This window comes from Rana temporaria, chromosome 5 (genome assembly GCF_905171775.1).
Source record: "Rana temporaria chromosome 5, aRanTem1.1, whole genome shotgun sequence".
Lineage (NCBI taxonomy): Eukaryota > Metazoa > Chordata > Amphibia > Anura > Ranidae > Rana > Rana temporaria.
The window spans coordinates 90,170,705-90,197,517 of record NC_053493.1 but is presented as its reverse complement, the minus strand read 5'-3'; the positions used below and the strand labels follow the sequence as shown (position 1 = coordinate 90,197,517).

Here is a 26,813-nt window from a genome sequence, read left to right as displayed (position 1 = left end):
CAAAATAAATTATTTTCTTCCCTACGATTGCAACAATACCACGTTTGTGTATGATGGTTTGTTTGTATCTGTAGTACAGCTACCAGAGGGATGCCACATATATAGAATAGGCAGAATAGGCATTGTCCCAGTAACTTTTTAAAATATCCATACCTGGAATTCTTCATTAAAGTGGAGTTCCACCCACTTTTTAATCTGCACTACATCCGCTTCTGAACTCGCCATAAAAACAGCATTGGGCATTTTTTTTCTTTTTCTCTTGCCTTACCTTGTTTCCAAGGCTTTCTTTATCTCTTCCTGTTTCCTCCCTCTGTGGCGCTGTAAGGAATTTCCTGTGGCACACTGGTGTGTCATGATTCCCAGGAGTCGGTGCCTCTCAGCATTGTGAGATAAAAAAAACGGAAAACCGTTGTGACGGCAACCAGAGAATTTTTCTGTGCTGCGCCGTGTGTTTAATGCGCATTGCCGAGATCAGGAGGTGCATACTGGGTAGCCAGCGGCACCTTATTCCGGAAAAGAGTCCTAGTGGGCTTCACATGCCCACAAGCAAGATGAAAGCGCTCAAGAAAGACAACACAAAGGTTAGTTTAAAAAAAAATGAGTTTAGACAATGAATAACTGCAAAACATGTGCGTTTTGAAAAAAATAAATAAAAAATATATGAATGCAACTCTGCTTTAAAGAGACCCTGTCACCAAACCAAAAATTTAAACAAAAACCTTTCCCTAAGGTTTATTAAATGCATATATGTGTTTACAAATTTCCTGTAAATGCTTATAATTGTAGGTTTGTCAATGCCAGTGTGAATGAGGCCTCCGTGAACTAAAAACAAACATGATCAAATTCTCTGCAAAAGATTATTGTGCATAGATGGTTTATTACAGCAACTGTTCCAAATGTTTACAATTAACTAGTTATAATTGAAGTTTTTTTTTTTTTTGATAACCATTCTTTAATAATGGGTACAACCGAGTTTTACACGATGACTACATAAAACAAACTAGAGGAGCTTGCGTGATTAATCTTGAATACATTGAACTTTTGACTCTTGGATTATGAAATTGTTTGCGTATAGTTAGTGATGTTAATATTCCAGCCTGTTTTGGAAAACCTTCAGGGCCATGTTGGTAAAGGTTTTGGAGAGCAATTTTTGGAAAGCTGTGTGAAAAAAAAGCACAGGCATTTTTTAAGTGGTTCTAAAAGCAGAAGAAATTTTACTCTAATGCATTCTCTCCATTAAAGTGTTACTAAACCTACAACAGGTACAAAAGTCTGTAAAGCATGCTTGTTATACTCACTGTGGAGCCTAAGGGGTTAATCCTCTGCATTGTGTAAAAAACGTTCTTTGATCCTGTCTTCTCTGATCCTCCTCTTTCACTGTCCCCAATCCATCCCCTGATCGCACAGAGTCTAGGGGGCACTCTGCACATGCTCAGTTTGGTGTGTATTGCTAGAGAGTTTCGTTTTTTTTTCTTGGAAGAGTGGATGTGATCAGCACAGGGCCAATCAACACTGTCCCAGGCAGATGATCAGGGGTCCTGCAGCCTCATTTGACAGAGGAGATGGCAAGCGCCTCCTACAAGCTTTAACCAGACACTGATAGAAGTCATAAGACTGCCCTAACTGCTTATGAGAAAAGGTATTTAGCAGTATATATTTACTAAAACTATTGCATTTCCATGTTCTATATACTGTGGGAGACCAGATATAGTGAATGCAGGGTCCTGGGTTTAGTAGCACTTTAAAGTAAAAAAAAACTTTTGCGCACAGGATACACCCACATCCATACTTGCCTTAGCCTGATCTCGATCCAGTGCTGTGTTGGGCTGGACAGAGGCGGGAGCCATTTGGCTCCTGCTGCGGTCAACCAAATCCTGTAAAGGGGAGAGGGAGGGGCTGTACACTCTGTAAAGATGCAGGCAGCATGGCTTGGGATCGAGCCTGCAGGTGGGCTAATAGGAAGTGGTTTCCTATGGTGGCACATAGGTTATGAAAGCCCGCTTCATTGCATATGATGGCCAGAACAGTCAATGCACTGTGGGCCATCAGACCATGTTTCAGTTTACCAGACATTTTGTTTTTTTGCTTGTGTTCCACACTAGGAGTTTTCCACTTTTACTGAAATTGAGGTATAATCAGAACCAGACACATTTTCCCACCCACTTTATAAACGTTATCTCAATCTATCACTGGCCATATTTGCTTCAATAAGCATTCATTTTTTTTCCGGTAAGCTTTTTCCATATCACTTCCGGGTTCTCCCACCCGCGGATATCTCCATCATATCCTGCAACACACTCCTGGGAGCTTTGTGTCATAATTCCCAGATGTCAGTGTGGCTCGCCGCCGCCGCTCTTCATCGCGAGATTCGAAAAACGGATCTTCGCTGCCATCACAACAGGGGCAGGTACTTCAGACGATGCCGCCCATTGTGATGGCAACCTGATATGTTTCCTGAGCTGCGCATACGCGAGAACGGGCGGTGGATGCTGGGTTTTATCAGCAGCACCGAATCCCGGAAAGATTATGCTTGTGGGCTTCACATGCCCACAAGCAAGATGGGAAATGCAAAGAACGAAAAATATAAGGCGATTTTTTGATCTAAAATAGTAATTTTAGCGGTGCAATGTAGAGGAATAATGCTTGCCATTATTTCATATTATGATGTAAATATACGAATTTAAAATAAAAAACAGTTGATATGTCCATGGAAGTTCGCTTTAATGTCAGGGAGACATGTTTCCTGAATATCAAGTTGTATGCATTTGGTATAATTTTCTTTGACTTGCAGCAGTACCTGCATTTAAAGGATAAGTTCACGTTTTAAACATGTTACACCTGTATTAAGGGTATAACATGCTCCAGAACTTCCCCCTCCCCTATCTCCACCCCTGTGACAGCGGGCGAGGGTTACTCTCCCCTAAACCTGCTGTCACATTAAAATCAGTGCAGCTGTGTGGGGCTCTATTCACACATCCGCGTCAATCTTTGAATGAGTAAACTACAATGCACTTCTAAAGTACATCTACTATCCATGCTCTTTGATATGTGTCATCGTCCATAATTATGTGCATGGTAAACACATAATTATATCTAAATTTCTCCATGACGATTGAACAAAAAATATTACTGTAAATGGAAGATCCTGTTAATTCTGTTAATAAATGTGAATGTATTTGCTGCTTACGTAAGCCTAGATCAGCCATTCATTTGTCATCTTGTTGGAAAATGAGCGGAAATATGAATTGCAGAGCTGAAGGAAATATCTGTCATGTGGAATCATTCTTTGCTGTGTTGAGAGAAAATGTGCAGAGTTAAAATCGGAACTCGGAAATGTGAGTTTACCTTGATAGCTGTGTAGTTGTTATATTTTTACTGTACATAGGTTACACTACAGGAAATTGATTCCTTCAGAGTGCAGCAGAGAAACCTTTAACCTCTTCTGCACCTAAAGTGTCTCCAGTTCTCACAGCGTGTTTCAATGTTTACTTTGTCTTTTCATAGTACTGTGAACACCTTATCTACTACTTTCAACTGGAAATATACATTGAAACACACCTAGGAGTTTTTTTTTTCTTTCTCTATTGACACAAAAACCTGATATTGTGTCCTTGTTTTGGAATATGTGCTTTGTTTTCAGACTGCACAGAGGCCATGTTCACATTATTTCTTTATATTCCTATTCAGTCTCACGTAGTGGATTGAAATGTGTACAACAGACTGGGAAATATAATATAAGTCTACATTCGATTAGCCCTGGTGCAAATGACAGCGACAGGAATACGTCAATTCCTTCTGCTGTTTTTGCCACCTGTGAGCAGCTAGCTGCGGCCACTGAGCCCTGTACAATTCTATGACAGGTTCACAGCTATTAATGTCTGTCCACGCATCCAACGATGAACTGCGGTAAACGCTGCTGGACGCACTGCGAGTCATCACTGGCTATGCAGACAGCCATGGATAGCTGTGACCACTGGTCGTCTGTCATTGAAGTGTACTGGCTTCAGGGGTTGCAGCTAGCCACTCGCAGTGGCAAAATCGGCAGCAATTCCTGCACGGTCATTAGCACCGTGGCTACTAGTTGCCTGAATGAATGCACCCTAATGGATTGCATGCAATAAAAATGGCATTTCATGCCATGTATCACCAATTTTATATGGTTCTGTACTCAATATCTATATGACCAAAGGCATATTAAAGTGTCAGGGAGCCATCATGCTATCTGGAAACTTTTCAGGCAGCAAAATATATAGACATTCTTTCAGTGACAATAGAAGTAAACTGCCAATGCATAGAATCTGGTACCACCAAAAAAAAAATTTTGCTTGAGCAACCTGGCAAGAAAATAAATTGCTATACATCTGGCCGAATGTGCCCCAACAGGCATGTACATTTAAAACTGTGCCTGAATGGCTTGTGTGTGCTTGGGGAACCATAAAACCTAGGTGCACTCTGAAGGCAGTGCAGAACTTAAAGGAACACTAAAGGTTCGTTTTTTATTAGTTAAATTGATTGCTGTAAGCTAGAGCATTTAAATATCACTTACCTCGTTTTTCCTTTTGCCCTCCAAAATACAGTGATCCAGGTTTGAAAATGCCATTTCCTGTCACTCCTCTTCTTGCTTTCCACCAGCATCTGAGTCGTTTTGCATGGTGGAAAGCAGAATGTGCTCACCCCCTCCCTATGACTACAGCCCTGCGTAAAGATGCTCTCTTATCCCTCACAGGCATGGAGGCTAATGGGAACTGTAATTCCCATTAGGCCGTTATGTAGCAAGAATGAATGCGCACCGCAAACCTGGAAGTCAGTGAGAATAATTATTCAGGAGTGACGGAGGTGAATAAAACAGCTCAATTTCAACAGGTATCAAACTAGTTATAATGCAACACATTACTTTCTACTTTATCAGCTATTGGCAGACTTTAATTTAAGAGGAAAATATTTGTGTCTTTACAACCCCTTTAAGATGGGCTCAAAGCCCCACAATGTATGGTGGCATGTGCATCCACATTACATTGTCACTATATACACTATACTGGGATTCAGAGGTTGCCTGGGAACACAGGAACCTTTTTTTCCTTTTTTATATATGGTTTTGTCACCCACTATTATGGTGCTTTTATGATGACATGTTTGCTTGCTAGTTCTTTCCACTCTCCAATGCACTTGGCACCATCTCTTACCATCCCGGAAGCGTATCAAATTGTAAAAAAATAATTTTTATACCAAAAAATTACAGTTTATAATACCCAATGCTTTTTACTAATAAATCCCATCTGGGTTTGCATCTATTTTAGAATGAATTCACATTGGGCACCAGTGATGCTTATTTATTTTACATTTGTTTTGTTTTTTTGGGTGTGCAGGTGCATTTTTCCAGTGAGTGGAATATGCTGTTGAAAATGTAGTGAATTGCTAAGCCAGGCTTTATTCCCCGAAGAGATAAATAATTGATTGTGTTGATACAACAATATTAAGAGACTGCTGCTGTTACAGGCCTCTGCTACAAGTCTCCTATAATGTTTCATTGGTGTAAGACTATTCTCGTTTTCTATATTTTATAATTTGTGGTACTAGCTGAACTCAATAGAAAACGGTTTAGCTAGCGAAGGTTTACATGGATTAAAATTAATATATATATATATTTTTAAAGTCTAATCATGAGTTTGATATTTTAGAACAGTACCGTCTTAGAAACGATTGTGCGCTATACTGATTACAGCGGGGTCCAGAAATGTCTGACTGGACAAAAACAGTGCAGCCTAATTGTAATATTGGTTCAGCTTTTTATGTTTTTGTGAATGTAAACTGCTTTGTAAATGAGGGCTTGTTCTTAAATGCGGCAGCCCTTGTTGCCCCTAATGGGTCGCGTTCAGTGGCGGTACTTCCTTCCAAATGCAATGGGGTCTAATTTTTGATGCAGCATGTGTACAACCCTGAATATGTCTTTGTTTAGCGGACAGTAAAACTACCGCTCAACCACTTGCTTTTACCATTTACTGTCCATGCATCTGAATTAACTGATTATTAGCAAGTATTGAAGTGGAAACTAAACCCATTGCTATAACAATTTCAAACTCTGCAAATTTGACCTAGGGCGAAGGCTCATTTACGCTATGCGTTAAAAAGGTTCTTGGCATCCCCCCTCATCTCGCCCGCCCCACCCCCTACCTTTTTACTTATCTGAGCCCTCATTTGATTCAGTGCTGTGCACATCAGCAGTTTTTCTCTCCCCTCACTTCTGGGACTCATTGGCTTTCCTGGGGCACTGGGAGTCATTGACAAGGCTGAGTCCCGCTGTCTGTGTCAATGGACGCAGCAGCGGTGCTCGGGAGCGAGCTTGCACAAGTGCCACCATGGGAAGTGTCTTCCCATGAGGGACGCTGGATAGAGGAGGGGCAAGAAATGCCGGCAGGGTTCTTGAGAAGAGGTGTTCTGGGCCCCTCTGTGCAACATTGTACAGACATGTTTGTTGTAGTTTTCTTTTTTCTTTTCTTTAAGGCAGCCCAGTGTGAATGGACTAGTATTCTCCCTTAAAGTGGTTGTACACCCTCACATGACTGGACTCTGGTGCTACAGAGATAATACAAATCCGCCTGCATAAGTTGTAGTGTCTATTCACAGCCCTTTCTTTTCTACGAACATTCAATGTGCTCAAATGTAATGCTTTTCTGAGAGTTCAGAAAAAGGGGGCGGAGAGCTGAATTTACACTCTGCAGAGTTCAGTGAGAGAGCGCTGACAGCTGATTGGAGAGAAAGGACACACCCTCCCTAAACAGCACACAGGAACAGAGCTGAGGCTGTCACTCAGAGGTTCCTCCCCTGTCGCTATTTTTCTCTTTGTGTCAACTTGTCAGAAGTGACTCATGCTGATAGCATAAGAATGAAGCAGCAGACAGAAATCACACTTAGGGCCGGCTCACACTGGTGCACTGTGCGAGATCGCATCGCATTTGGACTAAACTCGCACAGGACCCTTTTTCTTTGGTCCGCACCAGAATCGCATTGCAGGAGTGTTCCCACCTATGCGATCCAATTTATGTCAGAACTGACAGTTCGCAGTGCAATATGTGAGCTGAAATGGGGGTGTCATTAACAATGTATTGACACTCCCCAGCTGTTCGCATATGGCAGTGTAAACTGCCATGCGAGTCGGGTGCGATGCGGGAAACCGCAGTGGATTTGCAGGGTTCCCGCATCACACTAGTGTGAACCCAGCCTTAGTGCTTTTAATTGAGTACACACCATAGAGGGATATGCTTTGTTCATATTTCATGTCTGAGGTTTACAATCAATTTAACTCGGAGGAAAAAAATGGCAGTTAACGTACAAGCATTATTTGATGCTTTCAGTTTATAGTCTGAATGGCAAACCTCATATTTTCATTCTATTGACATTGTTATTTAAAATGTTTCTGATATTTTTTTTCTAGATCAGTAAAGAGTTTTCAAATTTATGTTAATTTGTGGTCATAATGAAGGCAACCATCAACGTTTTGAATTTCCATAACCTTCTAAAAACAACCTAATAACTTAATAAATGAATGTTGCATGACCTCTCTGACAAAATGGCCTGAACAATTTTAGCTTTGGTTTTCCTAATGTAGAAATTGAGCTAGGCTTGAGCTAGGGCTGGGGAAAAAATCGATTTGAATCGTAAATCGAGTTGCAAGGTCAAATCGATTCAGATTTTCAGCAAATCTTCTTTTTTTTTTCTCTCGGTCCTAAGAAGCTGCGGGCAGGAGTTTTTAGGCGAGGCCGCGGCTTTGGCCTAGTCCGCGAACAAGGCCGAAGCCGCGGCCTCGCCTAAAAACTCTTGCCTGCAGCTCCTCAGGACCGGCACGGTGTCCATAAAAAAAAAAAAAAAACTTGATTCGAATCGTGAATCAAGTGTGTGTGTTTTTTTTTTTTTTAAATCGCAGATTTTTTGGGGAGAAAATCGCCCAGCTCTAGCTTGCCATGTTCACTGAAGTGTTTCTCACAGTACACCATATTTAGTGAATTCTGTTCCCTGCTTGTAAAATGTATGTGAAACTGAAGCACTTTTAGGCTCCATGCACACTGAAGCTCATAAACTGTAGTTTAGGGCTGCAAATTGAGATTTTCCTAGCCTGTGAAGGAAAATATTAGTTATATGAAGACAGGAGGCGAGTATCTTATGCAAATCTCTCTTTACTAAAGCTCATAGCAGAAATACACAAAACCTTTATAGTAATCTAAAAATAAACTCAAAGGAACCACCAATCCCAGCAGTCCCTGGGCCAACGTAGCCCCTCCCAGGCCTCAGCCTATATAAGGGACTGCCTGAGGTAACCACATCCTCTTTCTTTGTGCAAATCCGTGCAATCAGGAAAACGAAAGTCCAATCAACTCTCCTTGCGATGGCCAGGAACCGTCCTGTTGAAACACGATATCCGCATCTGGAGGGAAAAGGAGGTAGGACCAACTTGGACCACTTCATACAAACTAACTTCGACCCAACGGGGTCAGGAGAAGTCGAATCACTCCGAGCCGACCAGTCAGTCGTCCTCAGGGAAAATGTATCAACTGCAATCCAACGGGGATTGTGTGCAACTTAAACCATCCGCATTCCAGGTTCAGGATTGTAATGTTCAATATCCTGCAAGGAGAAAAGAATAATCGTAATAGGGATGGGAAGGGAGGGAAGATACTCGCCTCCTGTCTTCATATAACTAATATTTTCCTTCACAGGCTAGGAAAATCTCAATTTATACATCAGACAGGAGGCTTCGTATCTTATGCAAGTTCAAAGCAAACAACAGAATTAACATTGTACATAATGCAGGTAAACCTCATAACATTGACATGGACACATGGGCCTCCGGTCTGAACTAGAAATTACGAAAGGTGGACTCTGAGGACCAATCAGCCGCCGTAAGTAAGTCGGAAAGAGAGCCTCCCGAGGAGACGATTTTCGTAGCCATAGCGCCCCTAGTAGAATGTGCTCCAAATAGGGAGATGTCTATGCCCGCCATTTCCATGGTGGAACGTACCCATCGTGCCAGTGTGGCGGAAGAGACTGGGTGATGAGGCTTGACATACGAGACAAGAAGTTGGGAGAAAGTCGGCGGTCGAAGAGCAATCGTGCGTGCCTCATAAGATTGTAGGCAGCGAACCACGCAAAGTCGCGGGTGAGTGGGAAAAAAGGGATAGAAGACCGAATGAATACCTGTTTTTGTTCTACGGACCACCGAAAATCTGACCCCTTGAGGCGAGAATTGGCGCCTGGAAATGTCTAACGCTCGCACGTCCGAGACGCGCTTGATAGAGACTAAACAAAGCAGGACTGTTATTTTGTAAGATAACAATCGCAGGGATAGGTCATCATTGTCTTCCCACGAGGCAAACATGTCGAGCAACTTGGAGATATCCCAAGTTGTCTGATATCTAGGCCTAGGGGGGCGTTGGAATCTAATACCTCGCAGGAGTCTACAGACTAGTGGATGTTTTCCCACAGCTACAGAATTCACTGGGCAGTGATACGCTGAGATAGCCGAGCGGTATATGTTGATGGAGCTGTAAGATTTGCCAGAATCAAAAGATTCTGCCAAATAATTCACCACTACCGATACAGGGGCACGTATGGGATCAACCTGTTGTTGATCACACCAACGAACCCAGAGTCGCCAAGCATGCTGGTAGGTTGATCTAGTCCCGGGGGCCCAGGCCACGGCGAGGAGATCCCTAGCTGATCCTGAAAGGCTGTTATCCGCTTCTGAGATCCTGAAATCAGCCATGCTAGGAGGTGGAGGTTGCCCTCCACGACTAGCGGATGGAGGTCCCCGGACGGGTTGGTCAGTAATAGTGGGAAAAGGGGGATCAGTCTGGGGTGATCCACGACCATCCCCAAGAGGAGAGGGAACCAGGGCTGCGTCGGCCACCAGGGCGTGATCAGTACAATCGTTGCCTGTTGATTCGAGGCGTGGAGGAGAACTCTGGGTATCATCTGGAAGGGGGGAAACGCGTAGTGGGTTCCCTCTGGCCAAATGTGACGGAAAGCGTCCACCCCGGATGCTTCTGGGTCCGGCCTCCAACTGAAGAAGCGAGGCAGCTGGTGGTTGAGACGAGAAGCGAACAGATCCATGCTCAAAGGACCCCAAAGACACTCTAAAAGGAGGAACACAGAGCGATCCAGCCGCCAGTCGCTGGAGTCGACAAGGTGGCGTGAGTTCCAGTCGGCTACCGTGTTGGAGACCCCCGGAATATATTCCGCGATGGGGACAATGTTGCGGGCCAAGCAAAAGTGCCAGAACTCCTTCGCAAGGTCTGCAAGGATCCTGGACCTGGTGCCTCCCAAGCGGTTGACGTATTGAACCGCCGCCACATTGTCCATGCGGAACAGTACATGCGGAAGCCTGTGGGATGAAGCTCTTGACGGCAAAAAATGCCGCCAAAAGTTCCAAAGCATTGATGTGCAACTCCGATTCGGAGGTAGACCAAGTCCCCCCTGTGGAATCTGTCCCGCAGCGAGCGCCCCAGCCGTGGCGACTCGCATCCGACTCTATGATGATGTCGGGTCCGGAGTTGAAAATGGTCTTGCCGTTCCACTCGACGGCGTGACGAAGCCACCACTGCAATTCTTCTATTGCCTCCGGGCAGAGAGGGATCTCGTCCGCATACCTGAGGCCCTGGCGAAGGTGTAAAATCTTGAGCCTCTGAAGGGCCCTGTAATGCAGTGGGGCCGGGAAGATGGCTTGAATAGATGCGGCTAAGAGCCCCACTAAGCGGGCTAGAACCCTTAAGGATAAGGAGCCTTTGCGAAGCACTGCCCTGATTTCCTTGCGAATTTGGGTTAATTTTGTTTTTGGGAGACGGAGGACCGCTTGTTTGGTGTCCACTAGGAAACCCAAGAATTCCATTACCTGGGCTGGAACCAGAACCGATTTTTCTCGGTTGATTAAGAACCCCAGTGTCTGTAGTAGGGAGACCGTCCATGACATGTGAAGGGAAGCTAGGGTCCTTGAATGGGCCATGATGAGGAGATCGTCCAGATAAATGATCAGACGAACCCCTCTGCTTCGCAGTGATGCCACCACCGGTTTCATCAACTTCGTGAAACACCATGGTGCCGACGATAACCCGAATGGGAGGCAGGTAAACTGCCACATCTGACTTTTCCAGAGGAAACGGAGTAGGTGTTGTGACTCCGGGTGAATTGGGACGGTGAGGTAGGCGTCTTTCAGATCTATCTTGCCTAACCAGTCTCCCGGTTGCAGGAGGTCTCGGAGGCAGTGAATGCCCTCCATCTTGAAATGTCTGTAGCAGACATGTTGGTTCAGATTTCTTAGGTTTATTACGGGACGGAACCCGCCCCCTTTTTTCTTGACAAGGAAAAGATTGCTTGTGAAGCCCGGGGAACAATTTTCTATTTTTAAAATTGCTTGTTTGGACCTGAGGTCCTGTATTTCGTTCTCGATGAGAGCAACGTTTTGGCGTGTGAATTTGATAGGATGAGGGACAACATTTAATGTCGGTGGCGACAGGAGTTCTATTTGAAAACCCCCGACCGTCTGCAATATCCATGGGTCTGCCGTAATCGCAGACCAGGCGTGGATAAAATACCTCAGGCGTCCCCCCACTGGTATGTGTGGTTGCGGAATGTAGGGTATACTCACCGAAGGGAGGCCGGGATCGGGTGTATCCACGTCCGCTGCGTCCGCGCCATGGTCTTCCTCAGGGCGGAAAGAACGGTGCTGGTTGCGCCACCGGAACGGGGTAGGTGGGAGGAGCCTGCTGATATTGGTACTGGGGGTTTGGTCTGTTCTGTGGCCTATAGGCGGACCCGCGGCCGGCAGATCGGCCTCTACCTCTGCCGGCCCTGTTAAAAACTCTCACAGCCCCTGATTTTCTCAATGATGTCTGGGCTTTATCAAGTCCTGAAAATAGTCCCACAAACTTATTAATATCTTTGAGGAGGTTATCCCCAAAGAGCATGCCGACCGCTGCAGGACCGGGTTCGGTCTCGGCCAGGTGGGAGAGTTGGGGGTCTAGCCGCATTAAAATAGAGCGGCGTCTCTCCACCGAGCAGGAGGTGTTAGCCGTACCTGCTAGACAAATAGCCCTCTGGGCCCAGCCGCGTAGCTGATTTAAGTCTACCGGTTGATCCGAAGCGGCTGCTTGTTCTGATAAATTCAGAATCTTAGTTAATGGTCCCATTAAATCTAAGATGCGTTCCTGAATAGATTTAAAGGAACGCTCAATCCCTTTTTTTGGGAAGTTTTCCCGATTTTGCCAGATATTTGGCCAGCATGGGGTCCACCTCTGGTGTGGCCACCACTTTATTGGGGATGGAGGGTCTAGGGCATTCGGCCCGTAGTTTGTTGCGGGCGGGTCTGTCCAGGGATTTCCTGGCCCAGAGCTCCACGTATTGAGATACGTGTGGCAAGGGGGACCAATCGCCAGATCGCGGGTGGGCGATGGCGTCCGGATGAAAGAATGGTTCCCCCAAGGCGTCTAATATTACTTCGCCCTGTGTATCAGGGGTGGCATTGGAGTGAAATGCCGTATCCCCAGCATCTTGTCTATCGTCATCAGACTCGTAGTCGTCAGACTCGCTTTTTCCTGAAACGCCTGGCGAGACCTCGTCCGAGGAATCGACGTAGGAGTCAGGTTTAGTCCTTCTAGAGGACCGTTGCCTCTTTATGTCTAACTCCCTGAGGCCCAGGGGTCGGTCAGAGTCTGGTGGATGCTGGGGTTGGCAGACCGGGGAAGGAACTGCCTGGAACACGTTGTTTACTTCCCCTGTCGGGGAGTCGGGTGCCGCTAGAATGTGTTTCTGTTTAAAAGAAACCTTGTCTTTTTTGTTTGGCGGTTCGCCACTTAGGACTGGAGGATTAGGCATAGCAGGCTTTGATAGGCGTGGTCCAGTGGACGGGATGGCCGAGGCCAGAGCCGTCTGGACAGAAATATTAATCAGATCCTGGATCTGAGCAGCTGTCATGAACTGCGTAGTGTCCAGGGTAAAAGCCTCCCCTGCGAGGGGGGCAGTATAATTGTCTTCAGACATGTTATGTTTGACCCGCAGGGATTTCTCAATCACGGGCAAATTCTTTATATATATATCTATATATGGTTAAATCAGTACATATATATCTATATCAGTTAATTCTCTAGATAATATTGTTTAGACTAAAGTATACAGGTGATGGTCCCCCTTAAAACTTTTAGTTCTATCCTTACAGAGGAATCTTGCTGTAAGCATAGGAGATGGATATAGGTTGGGAGTTATTTGTGTGGCCTGAGATAGCAAGTATCTACAGGCAGGCGAAAGGATATTGAGAAAGGGGGGAATGGGAGCAGCGCTGCAGGCTTCCTCACCTCCACACCGACCGTTCTGCACTGGGAGCGGTGGGAAGGAGAAAGCCCGCGATCCTCCGCGCTCTGGGGCGAAGTCTCGCGAGACTACGCTTACCAGAGCGCCGATTGGCTAACGCCGAGTCCCGCCCCTCCTCAGCGCGCGAAAACGTGAGGAGAGAGGGGGGAAAGATGGCGCCGTCTGCAGTGCTGTGATCGCTGACAGGCGAGAAACGGGGAGAGGACGGGGGTACCGCAATGCCGCAACGATCGCGTGCGGGGCAAGCGCCCGCACTTCTCGGCCAGCGATGGTGGAAGGGACACAGGGGGTTCACCTGTGAGGACTCCACCAAGCAGTAAAAAACAGTTAATAATATAGACACAGTAAAACGAACGGTACATGAATAAACAGCTTGAGGAAGAAAAACGGGGAGGTAGGGGATTACCCCACTCCCAACTCCACTCTAAAACAGCTGTATAGGAAAAAACAAGTAGTACTTATCTGTAAGCTGCCATGAGCAGAAAGAAAGAGGATGTGGTTACCTCAGGCAGTCCCTTATATAGGCTGAGGCCTGGGAGGGGCTACGTTGGCCCAGGGACTGCTGGGATTGGTGGTTCCTTTGAGTTTATTTTTAGATTACTATAAAGGTTTTGTGTATTTCTGCTATGAGCTTTAGTAAAGAGAGATTTGCATAAGATACGAAGCCTCCTGTCTGATGTATAACTAACGATTATTTTCATAATCGATTAGTTGGCCAATTATTGTTTCGATTAATCGGATAATAGCCTTAAAAAAAAAAAATAGCATTTTGAATTTTTTTTGGGACAATTTGTTGTTGGGCAGATTACAAAACACAAATTACCGCAAAAACACATGACATGCTTTTCTGCAGCTTTTCCATTGAAGTATATTGAACAAAAAAAATAAAAAAATAGCACCGTTTTGCGTTAAAAAGTCCTTGCCCGAGGGAGCTGTGGTGGCTCAACGTGATTGGCACTGCGCTGACAAGCCATTCACCTCTGCAGCTAGAGGTTCGGATCCCGGTCTCGGCTTCATGTGAATTGAGTTTGGTGGTCTCTGCTCGGCTCCCGGTGGGTGTGCTATGCGAGGTAAGCCTGCGCTTAGTACGCCCACCCCCCTCCCACAAAAACCACCACACCTACACACGCACTCTAAATTGGGTTAACACACTCACATTGACCACGCGGTCTCTAAAAGAGAGGCGAAGGACTAATGGGGCTGGTTGAGCGGGCTAATCCTCTCACTCCCTTATAGGGAGTCCCTCTGCCCCGTTGGGCTTCAAAGCGGAGCAGGTAGGGCGGGCTGTGTGGGAGGACCCCCTCACACACCCGCCATTGCCACCCGGGGCATGGAGAAAGGTGGCAGATTGCCTCTGGGGGAGGCCTGCCTACTCCCAACTCCTGCAGTCCGGCTCCTCTCTCGAGTACACGCACAAAAATACACTTTAAAAAAAGAAAAAAAAAAATCCTTGCCCTTTCCAAATACGCAGCAGCTGAAAAAAAAATCATGGATGTGAACGTGTCCCATAGGAAAACATGTAAATGAACTGTAGTGTGTTTCTGAAAAAAGCACCAAAAAACAGAGGTGTAAACCCAGGCCTGAGATGTTTAGTAACATAATGGGGTTAAAAAAACAAAAATAAGTACAAAAAGAGCAAATAAACCCTACTGTAAGGCTTCATTTCCATGGACGTTTTTACAGCCACTTTTCTGAGCTTTTTTTGCAGCTTAAAAACGGCTCTCCATGTTGGTCTATGGCCTCATGCCCACCATGACGTTTTTGAGCTGTAGATGGCTGAGACGTTTTTAAGCTGCAGAAGAAACCCAGGACCAGTGCGTTCTGAAGCTTCAGCGTTAGAGCTGTAAAAACGCCAGACGTTAAAAAATGTCAAAAACGTTACCGCTGCGTTTTTGAGCTCCAGCTCAAAAAAAAAAAAAACATGGACAGGCGTTTTTAAGCTGTAAAAAAGTGGCTGTAAAAAGGTCCATGGAAATGAAGCCTAAGGGGTTTCATTTTTTTACTGTGGGACAGTGAAAGTAATATTTACAGTAGCGATTTGCTTTTTTTGTACTATAAAGGGCTAATTTTAGTTTTTTTAACCCCGTTATGTTACGGGCCTATTAATCGATTATGAAAATTGTAATCGATTTAATTTCATAATTGATTAGTTGTCGCTAATATAAACGCTAATACAAGTCAAAAAACGCTCAAAAACACAGCTCACCAGCGTTTTATTGCATTTTATTTATCTATGGAAAAAAAAAAAACTAAAAAGCAATACACTGAAAACGCTAATAAACGCTATTGCAAAAAACGTTGACAGGCTCCCTGCAAAGCTACTGGCGTTTTTTGTACAGCTTCCAGTGATGCCATGATTGTGAGTTTTGTAATTGTACTATTAATTGCTTTGTAGAGATTTTCAGATATTGGGTTATTGGATAATGCCTGCCTTTATACTCGTGTAGTAGAATGAATATTTTGATGACAGTTGAGTAGAACCCTGGCAAAACCTATATTTATTTTTTTAGTCAATGTATATGCGCTCATTTGCTCATATTTTAAGAATAATTTTGTTATAGTAGTTGTGCTCAGAAGGTCCCAAGTTTGTCCCTTTTTATATCATTAAATTACTCGTATACTATTTAGCAAAAATGAGGTAGTCGGTAGTTAACAAGCAAGATATAAAGGGGTCGATTTACTAAAGTAAAATGGGTTGTACACCTTGCAAAGGAATTTTCCCTTGGCTTAGTAAATACGGTAAAAGAAAAAAAATTGTCTATAGCCAGCCGCACTGATTATTCAGGAAAAACCCCTTAGCAGAACAGTTCTCTCTAGTTTCTTGCCATATAGACAGATACAGGGGCGAACTTTCGGAGGACTATTGCATATATTAAAAAAGCATTAAGTGGCTTTAACTCTGTGGGCTTTTTTCTCTATTGCATTTAATATTGGGACTATGAACGAATACCTTGCATGCTGCCCTTGTTTATTTCTGGGAGAGATTCACTACAGCAGATGTAAAGGCAAATATTTGAGTTCTATGTTTATTTTCAGTAGACCTTGAGTTTTTTTGACCAAACCAACTGCTTTATTTTCTGTGAAATCAGAATTTTATTTCCGTTTTACACATGGGAGGCAAACTTCACACATTTTTAGTCTTAATTGTGCAGTGAATTTCACTTTACACCTTTTTCACGCTGCTTTTTATACCATTTTCACTTTACTTAAAAAAAAAACGAAAAAGCTTTTCACTGTTTTTAAATGACATGTGCAAGATATGTGTTGTACATCATAAGGTTAACTTTACAGTGTACACTTGCCAGTTCAAAACCTTAAAAATCAATAGATGGCTATATTCTGTATGCTCTTCATGGCATAGGAATGTAGTTAGGTGATGGAGTGCATGTTGTATATTCTGTATGTTGTAAGAGAGGATAAATCAGCTGGGTAAAAAAGAATGGACATAAAATGCATTATGGTTTGTGGAGCGATTTTTATATAATTGTGACAGTTTTTTTCTTTTTTTACAGAGTATATATCTTCATTGTTGACCTTGTCTGCCCAGCTAGCATGTTAACGACAAAGTCACTACTGCAGACTACTCCAAAACAAGCCTAACAAATAAGGGGGGGGGGATCACGGGAAGAGTAGAGCCTGTTGATCATGTGGCCCCTCAGTCATGTGACCAGTCTCGCCGCTTATCATGCAATGTTCTGCAGAGCATTACGTAGAGAATGCTACGGAATGGCTCATGAAATACTCATACATTATGGAGTGAACACGTTGGCCAGTGCAGAGCTTATTAGGATATCGGCTCTCCCTTTTAAATAGGCCCGTTTTGGCTTTTTGTAGCGTTAAAGCATTAATCTTTTAAAAAATTATACTTCTGTTTTCTGTGGATGCTAAAAAATTAAGCACCTTCTGGTTTCTTATATCTCAGGGACTCAAGTGGCTAAATCTGTGTACGTAAAGGAGAAGTACAGCCAAAGCTCATTTGGCTGTACTTCTCCTGAGAATCAGAGTAAGTGCAGTTCGTTCTGCACTCCAGAAGACAGCGAGCTGAAACTCGCTGTCGGCTGATGACACAGAGCTGGTCCAGGCTGGGAGAAGATCGTAACCATATGGTCGGAATCCACCCAGATGCCTGGACTGGTACCTAGCTCATCCTCTCAGTGAGCATGGGGGGGAGGGCAGAGCAGAGAGCTGGAGACTGACTGTCACCAGCTCTCTGCTCACAGAGCACTGAGAGATCGGCGGTCTTTGATCGCTCAGTTCTCAGTCTTGGATCCAGAGGGGGTAGATGCAGCATCAGACCGATGCTGCATCCACCTAGGTAAGTATGATTTAAAAAAAAAAAAAAAACTTCTCATTTTCTTGAGTTTCTGTAGTTGTGTTGCTGGGCTCCCACCATCTAGAATATTTGAATGTGTTTTTGTTATGAATAGGATGCAATGGAACATTTGGCAACACCCACTTTGTAGGAGATGAAGAACAGCCATGGGACTCACTGCTAGAATCCCAGTAACTGACTATACTAAAATATAATTTTCTTACTATTGTTTATGGTGTCTGTTTCCCCTGAAGTATATCTATATTTCCTTTTGCACTTCATTTGTCTACGGTTTGCGCAGATTGTTTTTGAGCTTTGTATAATTCCAGAAAACCTGTGTGATTATGATTGATTATTGTGTTTATAGTTTTACTATCCTGTATTATATGTTGTTGCTGTAATTATTGTATTGCGCATATTGATGATCTTTCTGTAATTCTTCCACAGTTGCACTACAAGGTTCTAAGACAGATGGCAATGGAATCAGTGACAATCGGAGAGCCATTAAACCAGGAGAAGATCTGCGTTCGTTTGAAGGAGAACTTTTGTTACAAGTATGTATGTTTAAAATTTACAGTAGCTTTTATGGTGGTCAGACTGTTTGATGTGACGTGATTTTTTTTTTCTATTTCTTATAGTACAGTTTTCCAGTGTTGTAATTCGTGCAGTGCCAACACACACACATTAAAACATTAAAACAAAATGTACAATTCAGTGGAAAGTTAATATAAAGGGTTGTAATATGATCCATCACCTACTAACTGTGTATAGTCAATAAACACACATTACAGTCTTTCCCAATGTTTCTGATTCACAAAATTCATTATCGGATTTTAAGAGCCGGTTCACACTTCCGTGGCACGACTTCAGAGGCGACTTGCAAAACGACTTCTGTACAGAAGTCAATGCAGGTCGCCCCGAGCCGCCCCCGAAGTCGTGCAAGAAGCTTTTTCTAAGTCGGAGCGACTTGCATCGCTCCTATTAGAACGGTTCCATTGCATTGAATGGGACGCGACTCGTCAGGCCCCAGTGTGAACCGGCTCTAAATTGTTGCATGTTTTGAATTCATTATTTATTTGTTTACTGTTTTTCATAGCTGTGTGAAACGTTTAGGCCCCTTTCACATATCACATAAAGAGCCTGATCAGGTCCACCTGTCGTTTTTTCAGGCGGACTTGTTCGGACCCTCCCCTTACCCCTATGGACCAGCGGATGTAAATGGCTTTGTGTCTGTTTGCCTCCGATCCAGTTGGCTAAAAAAAAAAAAAAAAACAGAAGGGAAACCACCCCCCTCCATCTGTTCGGATTCTGAGGCAGTCGGCTATAAATGGACACTGAAGACCGTTTACACCGGCCAGTCCATAGAGCAGAGTGGGCTCGGTATGTGTCCACGCTGCATAAACTGAGCGAACACAGACCTGTCATCTACCTGCTCTGCTCAGATCAGTGGGCAGGTCCCCTGCTGATTTAATCAGTGTCTGCCCTGTGTGAAAGGGGCCTGACTTAAAACTATTGAGCTTGCTGTTGCTGACCTCCTTATGAAAATGCTAGTTCCCTGACTGTCTCACTACCTTTCTGAGTCACTGACCTAAAACAAGTGTGCAGATCAGCAAAGTCATTTGAATGTAATGTTTTTAATGCAGATGTAATGCTTACACTATATTGGTCAATGTGTGAACCGTGGCTTGGAAGTGTTTTCTGATAAACTGTATGAGCCACAGTGGTGTGTATTTTTTTATCAGTTATAAATTATGTCAGAGAAATTATCTCTTTGTGGCTTAGGGTACTTGTTCTTCTGAATACCACATCAAAACCAAAGCTTCCTTTATTTTTTTGAGAGGTTTAAATCACCCCACGACCAGCTCTGTTGTACTCGTGCCGTTTTAGGTTGTGCTCTTGTAGTACATACAAACACTTCATGCAGTTGAGGAAATTTCAGTTGACATTTTTAACTTTTCTTTCTTTTTTAATGAAATGTTCATTGAAATGTTTAAAGTAAGCATCTTGTTGAATGTAAATTGGCATATGCAACAACGTCACTTGACTTCAAGCAAGCTAAAAATGGGAAACACTGCTGCTTTGTAGAGGGCTGCTGGGATATTTCATTATGTGTTACTTGAAATAACCTAAAAAATGGTTCTTAAATGCCATTACATTATTATGGCTATGTGCTGGGTATTAAAGTCAGCTATGAATGCTGTGGTCCGAGTTACCATTTATTATTAAATCCCTGCTAAAAAATAAAAATGAATTCACTTCGTATTTCTATGCAGAGGAAATTCTTCAATGCAACCTGACCAGGGTTGGCACAGTGTTTTTCTAGTTCTGATAGTCGTAGTCACAGTGCAATGTTGTTGTGTACTGAGTTGGGATAAAAAGGTGCAGACATGTTTTGTATATTCACCCTGATGCAGTTCTTATAATGCACCAGAGCAGATACAGTGCCTAGAAAAAGTATTCATACCCCTTGAATTTTTCCACATTTTGTCATGTTACAACCAAAAAATGTATTTTATTGCGATTTTTTTTTTTTGTTTGTTTTGTTTTGTGATAGACCAGGGATAGGCAAATTCAGCCCTCCAGCTGTTCTGAAACTACAAGTCCCATGAGACATTTCAAGAAACTGACAATCGCAGGCATGATTCCTAGAGGAAGAGTCATGATGGGGTTCGTGGTTTCACCACAGCTGGAGTGCCAAGGTTGCCTACCCTTGTGCATAGTCCAACAACAGGTGGCACATAATTGTGAAGTGGAGGGAAAAGATAAATGGGTTTTCAATTTTTTTTTTACAAACATGTTAAAGCGGGAGTTCACCCATTTAAAAAAAAAAAAAAAATCTCCCCTTAGCTTCCTGCTCGTTCGGTCTAGGGGAATCGGCTATTTATATTAAAATATGTGCAGTACTTACCCGTTTTCGAGCTGCATCTTCTTCCGTCGCTTCCGGGTATGGGTCTTCGGGAGCGGGCGTTCCTTCTTGATTGACATTCTTCCGAGAGGCTTCCGACGGTCGCATCCATCGCGTCACTCGTAGCCGAAAGAAGCCGAACGTCGGTGCGGCTCTATACTGCGCCCGCGCACCGACGTTCGGCTTCTTTCGGAAAATCGTGACGCGATGGATGCGACCGTCGGAAGCCTCTCGGAAACCTGTCAATCAAGAAGGAACGCCCATTCCCGAAGCCCATACCCGGAAGCGACGGAGAGGATGCGTCTCGTAAACGGGTAAGTACTGCACATATTTTAAAATAAATAGCCGATTCCCCTAGTAATAACGAGCAGGAATCTAAGGGGGAAAAGTGCCCTCTAAGGGTGAACCCCCGCTTTAAGTGTGGTGTGCATTTGTATTCACCCCAGTGGATACTTTTTAGAACCGCCTTTCGCTTTGCATATCTAGAGTGACATTTTTTCCCATTCTTCTTTGTAAAATAGCTCAAGCTCTGTCCGATTGGATGGAGAGCATCTGTGCACAGCAATTTTCAAGTCTTGCCACAGATTCTCTATTGGATTTAGGTCCATTCTAACACATAAAATATGTTTGACCTAAACCATTCCATTGTTGCTCTGGCTGTATGTTTAGGGTTGCTGTCCTGCTGGAAGGTGAATCTCCACCACAGTCAAGTCTTTTGCAGACTCTAAAGCATGGGTCTTCAAACTACGGCCCTCCAGTTGTTCAGGAACTACAATTCCCATCTTGCCTAGTCATGTCTGTGAATGTCAGCATTTTACAATGCCTCATAGGATGTGTAGTTCACAACAGCTGGAGGGCCGTAGATTGAGGATCCCTGCTCTTAAGCCTCGTACACACGATCACATTTTCAGACGGGAATTGTGTGTTGACAGACTGTTGACTGAAAATCTGGCCATTTGTATGCTCCATTGGACAATTGTTGGATTTTCCGCAGACAGATGTTGGATGGCAGTCTTTAAAATATTTCTCGGACAACTGTCTGTCAGATTTTCCGATCGTGTGTACACAAGTCTGCCACAAAAGTCCAAAGTACAAACACACATGCTTGGAAGCAATGCTCACCAAACACAACATTAGCCGAAGGTGCCTAAAGGGAGGCACTAAAGGGCAGAAAAAACACTTAGTACGTCACTACGTTCGTGTCTGTTGACCGACAATTCTGTGCCGTTTGTATGCAAGACATAATCCAGGCACACGCCCTTCAGACAAGTCTGACGCTTTGTCTGCGGAAAATCCGATCGTGTTTATAGGCTTTACAGGTTTTCTTCTAAGATTGCCCTGTATTTGGCTCCATCCATCTTCCCATCAACTCTGACCAGCTTCCCTATCCCTGCTGAAGAAAAACATCCCCACAACATGATGTCGCCACCACCATGTTTCACCGTGGGTAATGGTGTGTTCAGGGTGACGTGCAGTGATAGTTTTCCATCACACAGCATTTTTCTTTTAGGCTAAAAAGTTTAATTTTGGTCTCATCTGACCAGAGCACCTTCTTCCACAAGTTTGCTGTGTCCCCCACATGGCTTCTCGCAAACTGCAAACGGGATTTCTTATGGTTTTCTTTCAATGATTGCTTTCTTCTTGCTACTTTTCCATAAAAGCCAGATTTGTGGAGTGCAGGACTAATAGTTGTCCTGTGGACAGATCCTCCCAACTAAGCTGTGGATCTCTGCAGCTCCTCCAGAGTTACCATGGGCCTCTTGGCTGCTTCTCTAATTAATGCTCTTTGCCTGGCCTGTTAGTTTAGGTGGACGGCCATGTCTTGGTAGGTTTGCAATTGTTCCATACTCTTTCCATTTTCAGATGATGGATTGAACAGTGCTCTGTGAGATGTTCAAAGCTTGGGATATTTTTTTATAACCTAACCCTGCTTTAAAGTTCATAACTGTATCTCTAACTTTTCTGGTGTGTTCTTTGGCTTTCATGATGCTGTTTGTTCACTGAGGTTCTCTAAGGCTGCTTTCACACTGGGGCACGGGCGGCGTTGACGGTAAAGCGCCGCTATTTTTGGTGGCGCTTTACCGTTGGTTTTTGCAGAGGTATTGTGGCGTTTTTAACCCCCGCTAGAGACAGAAAATGGGTTAAAACCAACCGTCAGTTTGGTCGGTCTGTCTATTTATTTTAACCGATCCAAATATGCTGCTTGCAGGAGTTTTTTTTTAACGTCCTGCCAGTGCATCGGCCTCCGTGTCAAAGCCCTCGGGCTGCAGGAGAGACGTTTTTTCATGCGCTTTACAGGCACTATTTTTAGCCCAAAAGCACCTGAAAAACGAATTGGGTGAATGTATGCAGATAAGGCTGATCTGTCTTTCCTAAGGCCCCTTTTACACTGGGGAGGGAGGTGCGTCGGTGGTAAAGCGGCGCTTTACCATCAATTTTTGTGGTGCTAGCGGCCGAGAAAGGCACATTGCCGGCGGTATAGCCGCGGTGTCCCATTGATTTCAATGGGCGGGATCGGTGGAGGTGCGGTATGCACACCACTCCAAAGATGCGGCTAGCAGGACTTTTTTTACCGTCCTGCTAGCGCACCGCTCCAGTGTGAAAGCAACGGCTGTTTTGGGTCGTTTTGCAGGTGCTATTTTTAGCTCAATAGCGCCTGTAAACTGCTCCAGTTTGAAAGGGGTTCTAATGATATGCCCGTTCAGCAGCTAATAAAGTATTGAAGCCAGTGGTTCAACATAACCAGTCAACTAGCGTTTTCAGCAATGATGGTACCATATTTTTTTTGTGAAGACCCCCCAAGTCAGTTGGGGTTGTTTCTAAATCTATGCAAATGCTATCCATAATACATTCAGTAATGGATCAGCGTTTTTTTTGGCAGGGGCGTTTTCTGGCTGGAAAAAAACCCCCAGAACTAGTGAGTTTTTGGAGTTTTTTTAGCTTTAAAAACGCTGAAAAACTTGGCTATTCTGCGTTTGTCAGGATTTTTGAGCCATAAGCTTTTGTGGGAGTGTAGTTTTTGCAAAAAGGTAAAAAAAAACTCTACAGCTGAAAACCACTACTGCAAAAATGCTGAAAAACTCATTCTACAGCTAATGCTACTGACGTTTTTAGAACGCCCAATGTGCATGAGGCCTAACTCGCATGCTTTTATTTGAATTCTTTTTTTTTTTAAAGGGGTTTGCAAAAATGCAAATACTAAGGCTAGCCAGGCAGGCTGAACAAAAAAAAATTCAACAGTTTCCTCTGTTAACTCTATATGGTGCGAATGGATGGATGAATCTTCGGCTGTAGCTCTTGTATTCTGACAGCTCCGGTGGGCCTGGCTGATTGGATGCAGCCACTATTCGGTTAAAAAGCTTCCCACCTGGCACCTTAGATTTTTCAATGGAAGGATGGCGGATGGGAAGGTGCTGACAGAGCCACCCACAAAGAAAATTTTGACTGGTTAATCAGGAACTAGACAGAGAAAATATGGTAAGGATTTGGGTAGTAGGTTTAGGGATTATTTGAATATTGTGATAAGTTACATTACAGGGCTCGGGTTAATCAGAGGTTAATTGTAACGATTATGTTCTTGTTGGGGTTAAGTCATTTTAGGTTTTTAGTTAGTTTGTGATATACATGTAAAATATACATTTTCATCTGAAACTATTTACTATTGTATAATACTACTTGCACTATTCAAGTTCAATACATTGAGCTGCGCTAAAATGGAATATATGAAAACAATTCCAAATATGTGTATAATAGTGGTGTGGTGTACATCTAATACATATAAATTCAGGACTCGCCCACTGGTATATAATCTCACTGAGACTCGATTGTGGTTTTAGGCATGTACCATAACACCAGCTAAACTTCAAAATCCTCATAAGGACAAGCCCAGAGGCACAGCCACAACCTTTACTCAGTAGCAGAAAACAACTGAAACATCAAGATGGCCATGGGAAAAAAAATAGATGCATCCACAACCTTAACCCAGTAGTATAAAACGCCTTCAGCATCAAAATGGCCATCCAGGTACAAGCTATACTATTTAACACTACCAAGTGGCACTATTGGTGTTGGACAATTGGCATCTTCATAAGGAGAATTCAGCACTGGCATCTTACATATTTTGTTCACTACCGGTTTTCTTTAAACTGGCCATAGTAATTTTGTGTTGTGGTGATATAGTAGTAGCTGGTTATTTGAGCAATCTCCTGGGGGTGTCTCCTGAGGACATGAGTGTCCTTGGACCAAGATCTGGTCATCGGCACATCTTGCTGAAATCATTATCGTCCATGTAAAAAGGATTTTATTCCTTGACTAAAACTATTTATTTTTTACTTGGTGCTAAATAAATACTTAAATGTACCTTGAAAGACTTTCAAAAATGTGCATGTGTAGTAATGCATTTTCCATGAGTTAATTGGCTGTTTCAAAACTCGGCCCTATACTGAACAAGAAAAGTATATCAGATGCGTGGCTAAATACATGCATTTTTGAAGTCATGACATGGATTCCATTCATTTAATTGAATAGGGTCCTTTTCAACGCTTGACGCTGCATCAACACATGACAACTGGCAGCATGGCAAAATCATTGACCATTGTGGTCAGACTGCAGTGTCTGGCTATATCTGATGTAGCAAAGTCCGAAATGAAATGAGAGAGTGGGTAACCGCTCAAAGAGAACCAGGTAATCTAATTCCTGTGGTCCGAGCCAAGGGTGCAGGCAGTGCAATCAAAATGCAGGTTAGGATGAAGGAAAAAAGCTGGGACAGCCGCACTCCAAAAAAATACCTCCTTTAATTAAAAATCACAAAATACATGCCACAGCAAAAAACATCACAACAAAAGAAAAGCTGACGTTTCGCACTATGCCTTAGTGCTTCTTCATAGCTTTACCAGAGGCTCCTAAAGCAGATTACAGTACTTTAAAAACATTAAAGGGTCACTAAAGGAATTTTATTTTTTAGCTAAATAGCTTCCTTTACCTTACTGCAGTCCTGGTTTCCCGTCCTTTTTTTTTCGTTTTTGCTCTGATGTTGCTGTAATTCTTCTCTGTTCTGGACACTTCCTGGTTGTCTGTTTCCTGATGACCACAGTACTGGGAGATTCTAGTTTCATTTTCCAAACCATCACTGCTCTATTGCTCTGTACATGCACAGAGGCAGGATAACCTACAAAAGCGAAACTAGATGCAAAAAGGAAACTAGAGGTACATTATATGATTGATTTTTATCTATTTTTAATCAATTTTAAAAGGAATCGGTTAACTATTATGTCTCTATACCCTGTAAACAGTCATTTCAGCAAAAAAAATGTTTTCCTTTACAACTCCTTTAAGGCTGGGTTCACACTAGTGCGAATAGGATGTTTCACCTGAAATGGAGAACAGGGACGCACTGGACCCCTGCTGCGAGCCTCAGCCAGCACTAGTGTGAACCCAGCCTTGGTTTCCTTTAAAAATTTGTCTTGCCAGAACCATTCAGCTAAAATAAAATCCGGAGCAGCAGTACATATAGACCTGTAAATGTTAATCTTCCCCCTTCCATAACCACTCCAGAAATTAGGTTTACTGCCCCTTTTAAGGTTAATATAGTCTGTCATCACATAAAAGCGGCCCTGTTCTTGCTTACACTAAACCCCTATCCTGGTCTAGCAGCCAAAAGTTCAAGCTGCATTTTACATATTTTATGTTTACTCAGCTCATCACATTTTAAATTTACTCCGTTCATTGCAAACATGTTCATACTCTTAATGATCGTGCCACCACCTTTTAGAAATACTTTTTTTTTTTTTTTTTTAAAGGTTGCATTGCATCAGGCATAAAACTGGATCACAAAGCTGTCCAAGTACTTTTTGGCTTTTGTTACTACTTCTTACTGGAAGTTAATCTGAGCAAGTAGATGTACTGCCAATTTTTACATGTTTTGTTTGTTATCAACAAGGCATAGGCTATGTTGATTGTAAGTGCAGATAAATGCACTTTCCGTGACTTATCACAAAAGGAGCCGTCTTGTCTACTTGTTTACTGAGAGGCAGCCCCATCCAAATCAGATTTTCTTTCCCCTGTCGTGTGTTTATTGAGCAAATTAAACTTTGTTCTTTACATTTTCCCCAAACAAATGGACTAGACTGTAAACAAGGTATTAAAGCTACCTATTTTGCACACTTGGTGCATGCACACTTGAAAAACTATGATGGGAATATACAAAGACTGGTGCAGACCTTATCTAGAGCAGCTGTGCATGGT

At 43.4% G+C, this 26,813-nt stretch overlaps 1 protein-coding gene across 2 annotated transcripts in view; it reads left to right on the top strand.

The window, feature by feature from the left end:
* AHR (aryl hydrocarbon receptor) overlaps positions 1 to 26,813 on the top strand; it is a 171,663-nt gene that overhangs the window by 105,050 nt on the left and 39,800 nt on the right. For both annotated transcript variants that reach the window (XM_040352834.1, XM_040352833.1), the window contains exon 3: positions 18,113 to 18,219. In XM_040352834.1, coding sequence (XP_040208768.1) covers positions 18,113 to 18,219 — 107 coding nt within the window. The remainder of the gene's footprint in view (positions 1 to 18,112; positions 18,220 to 26,813) is intronic.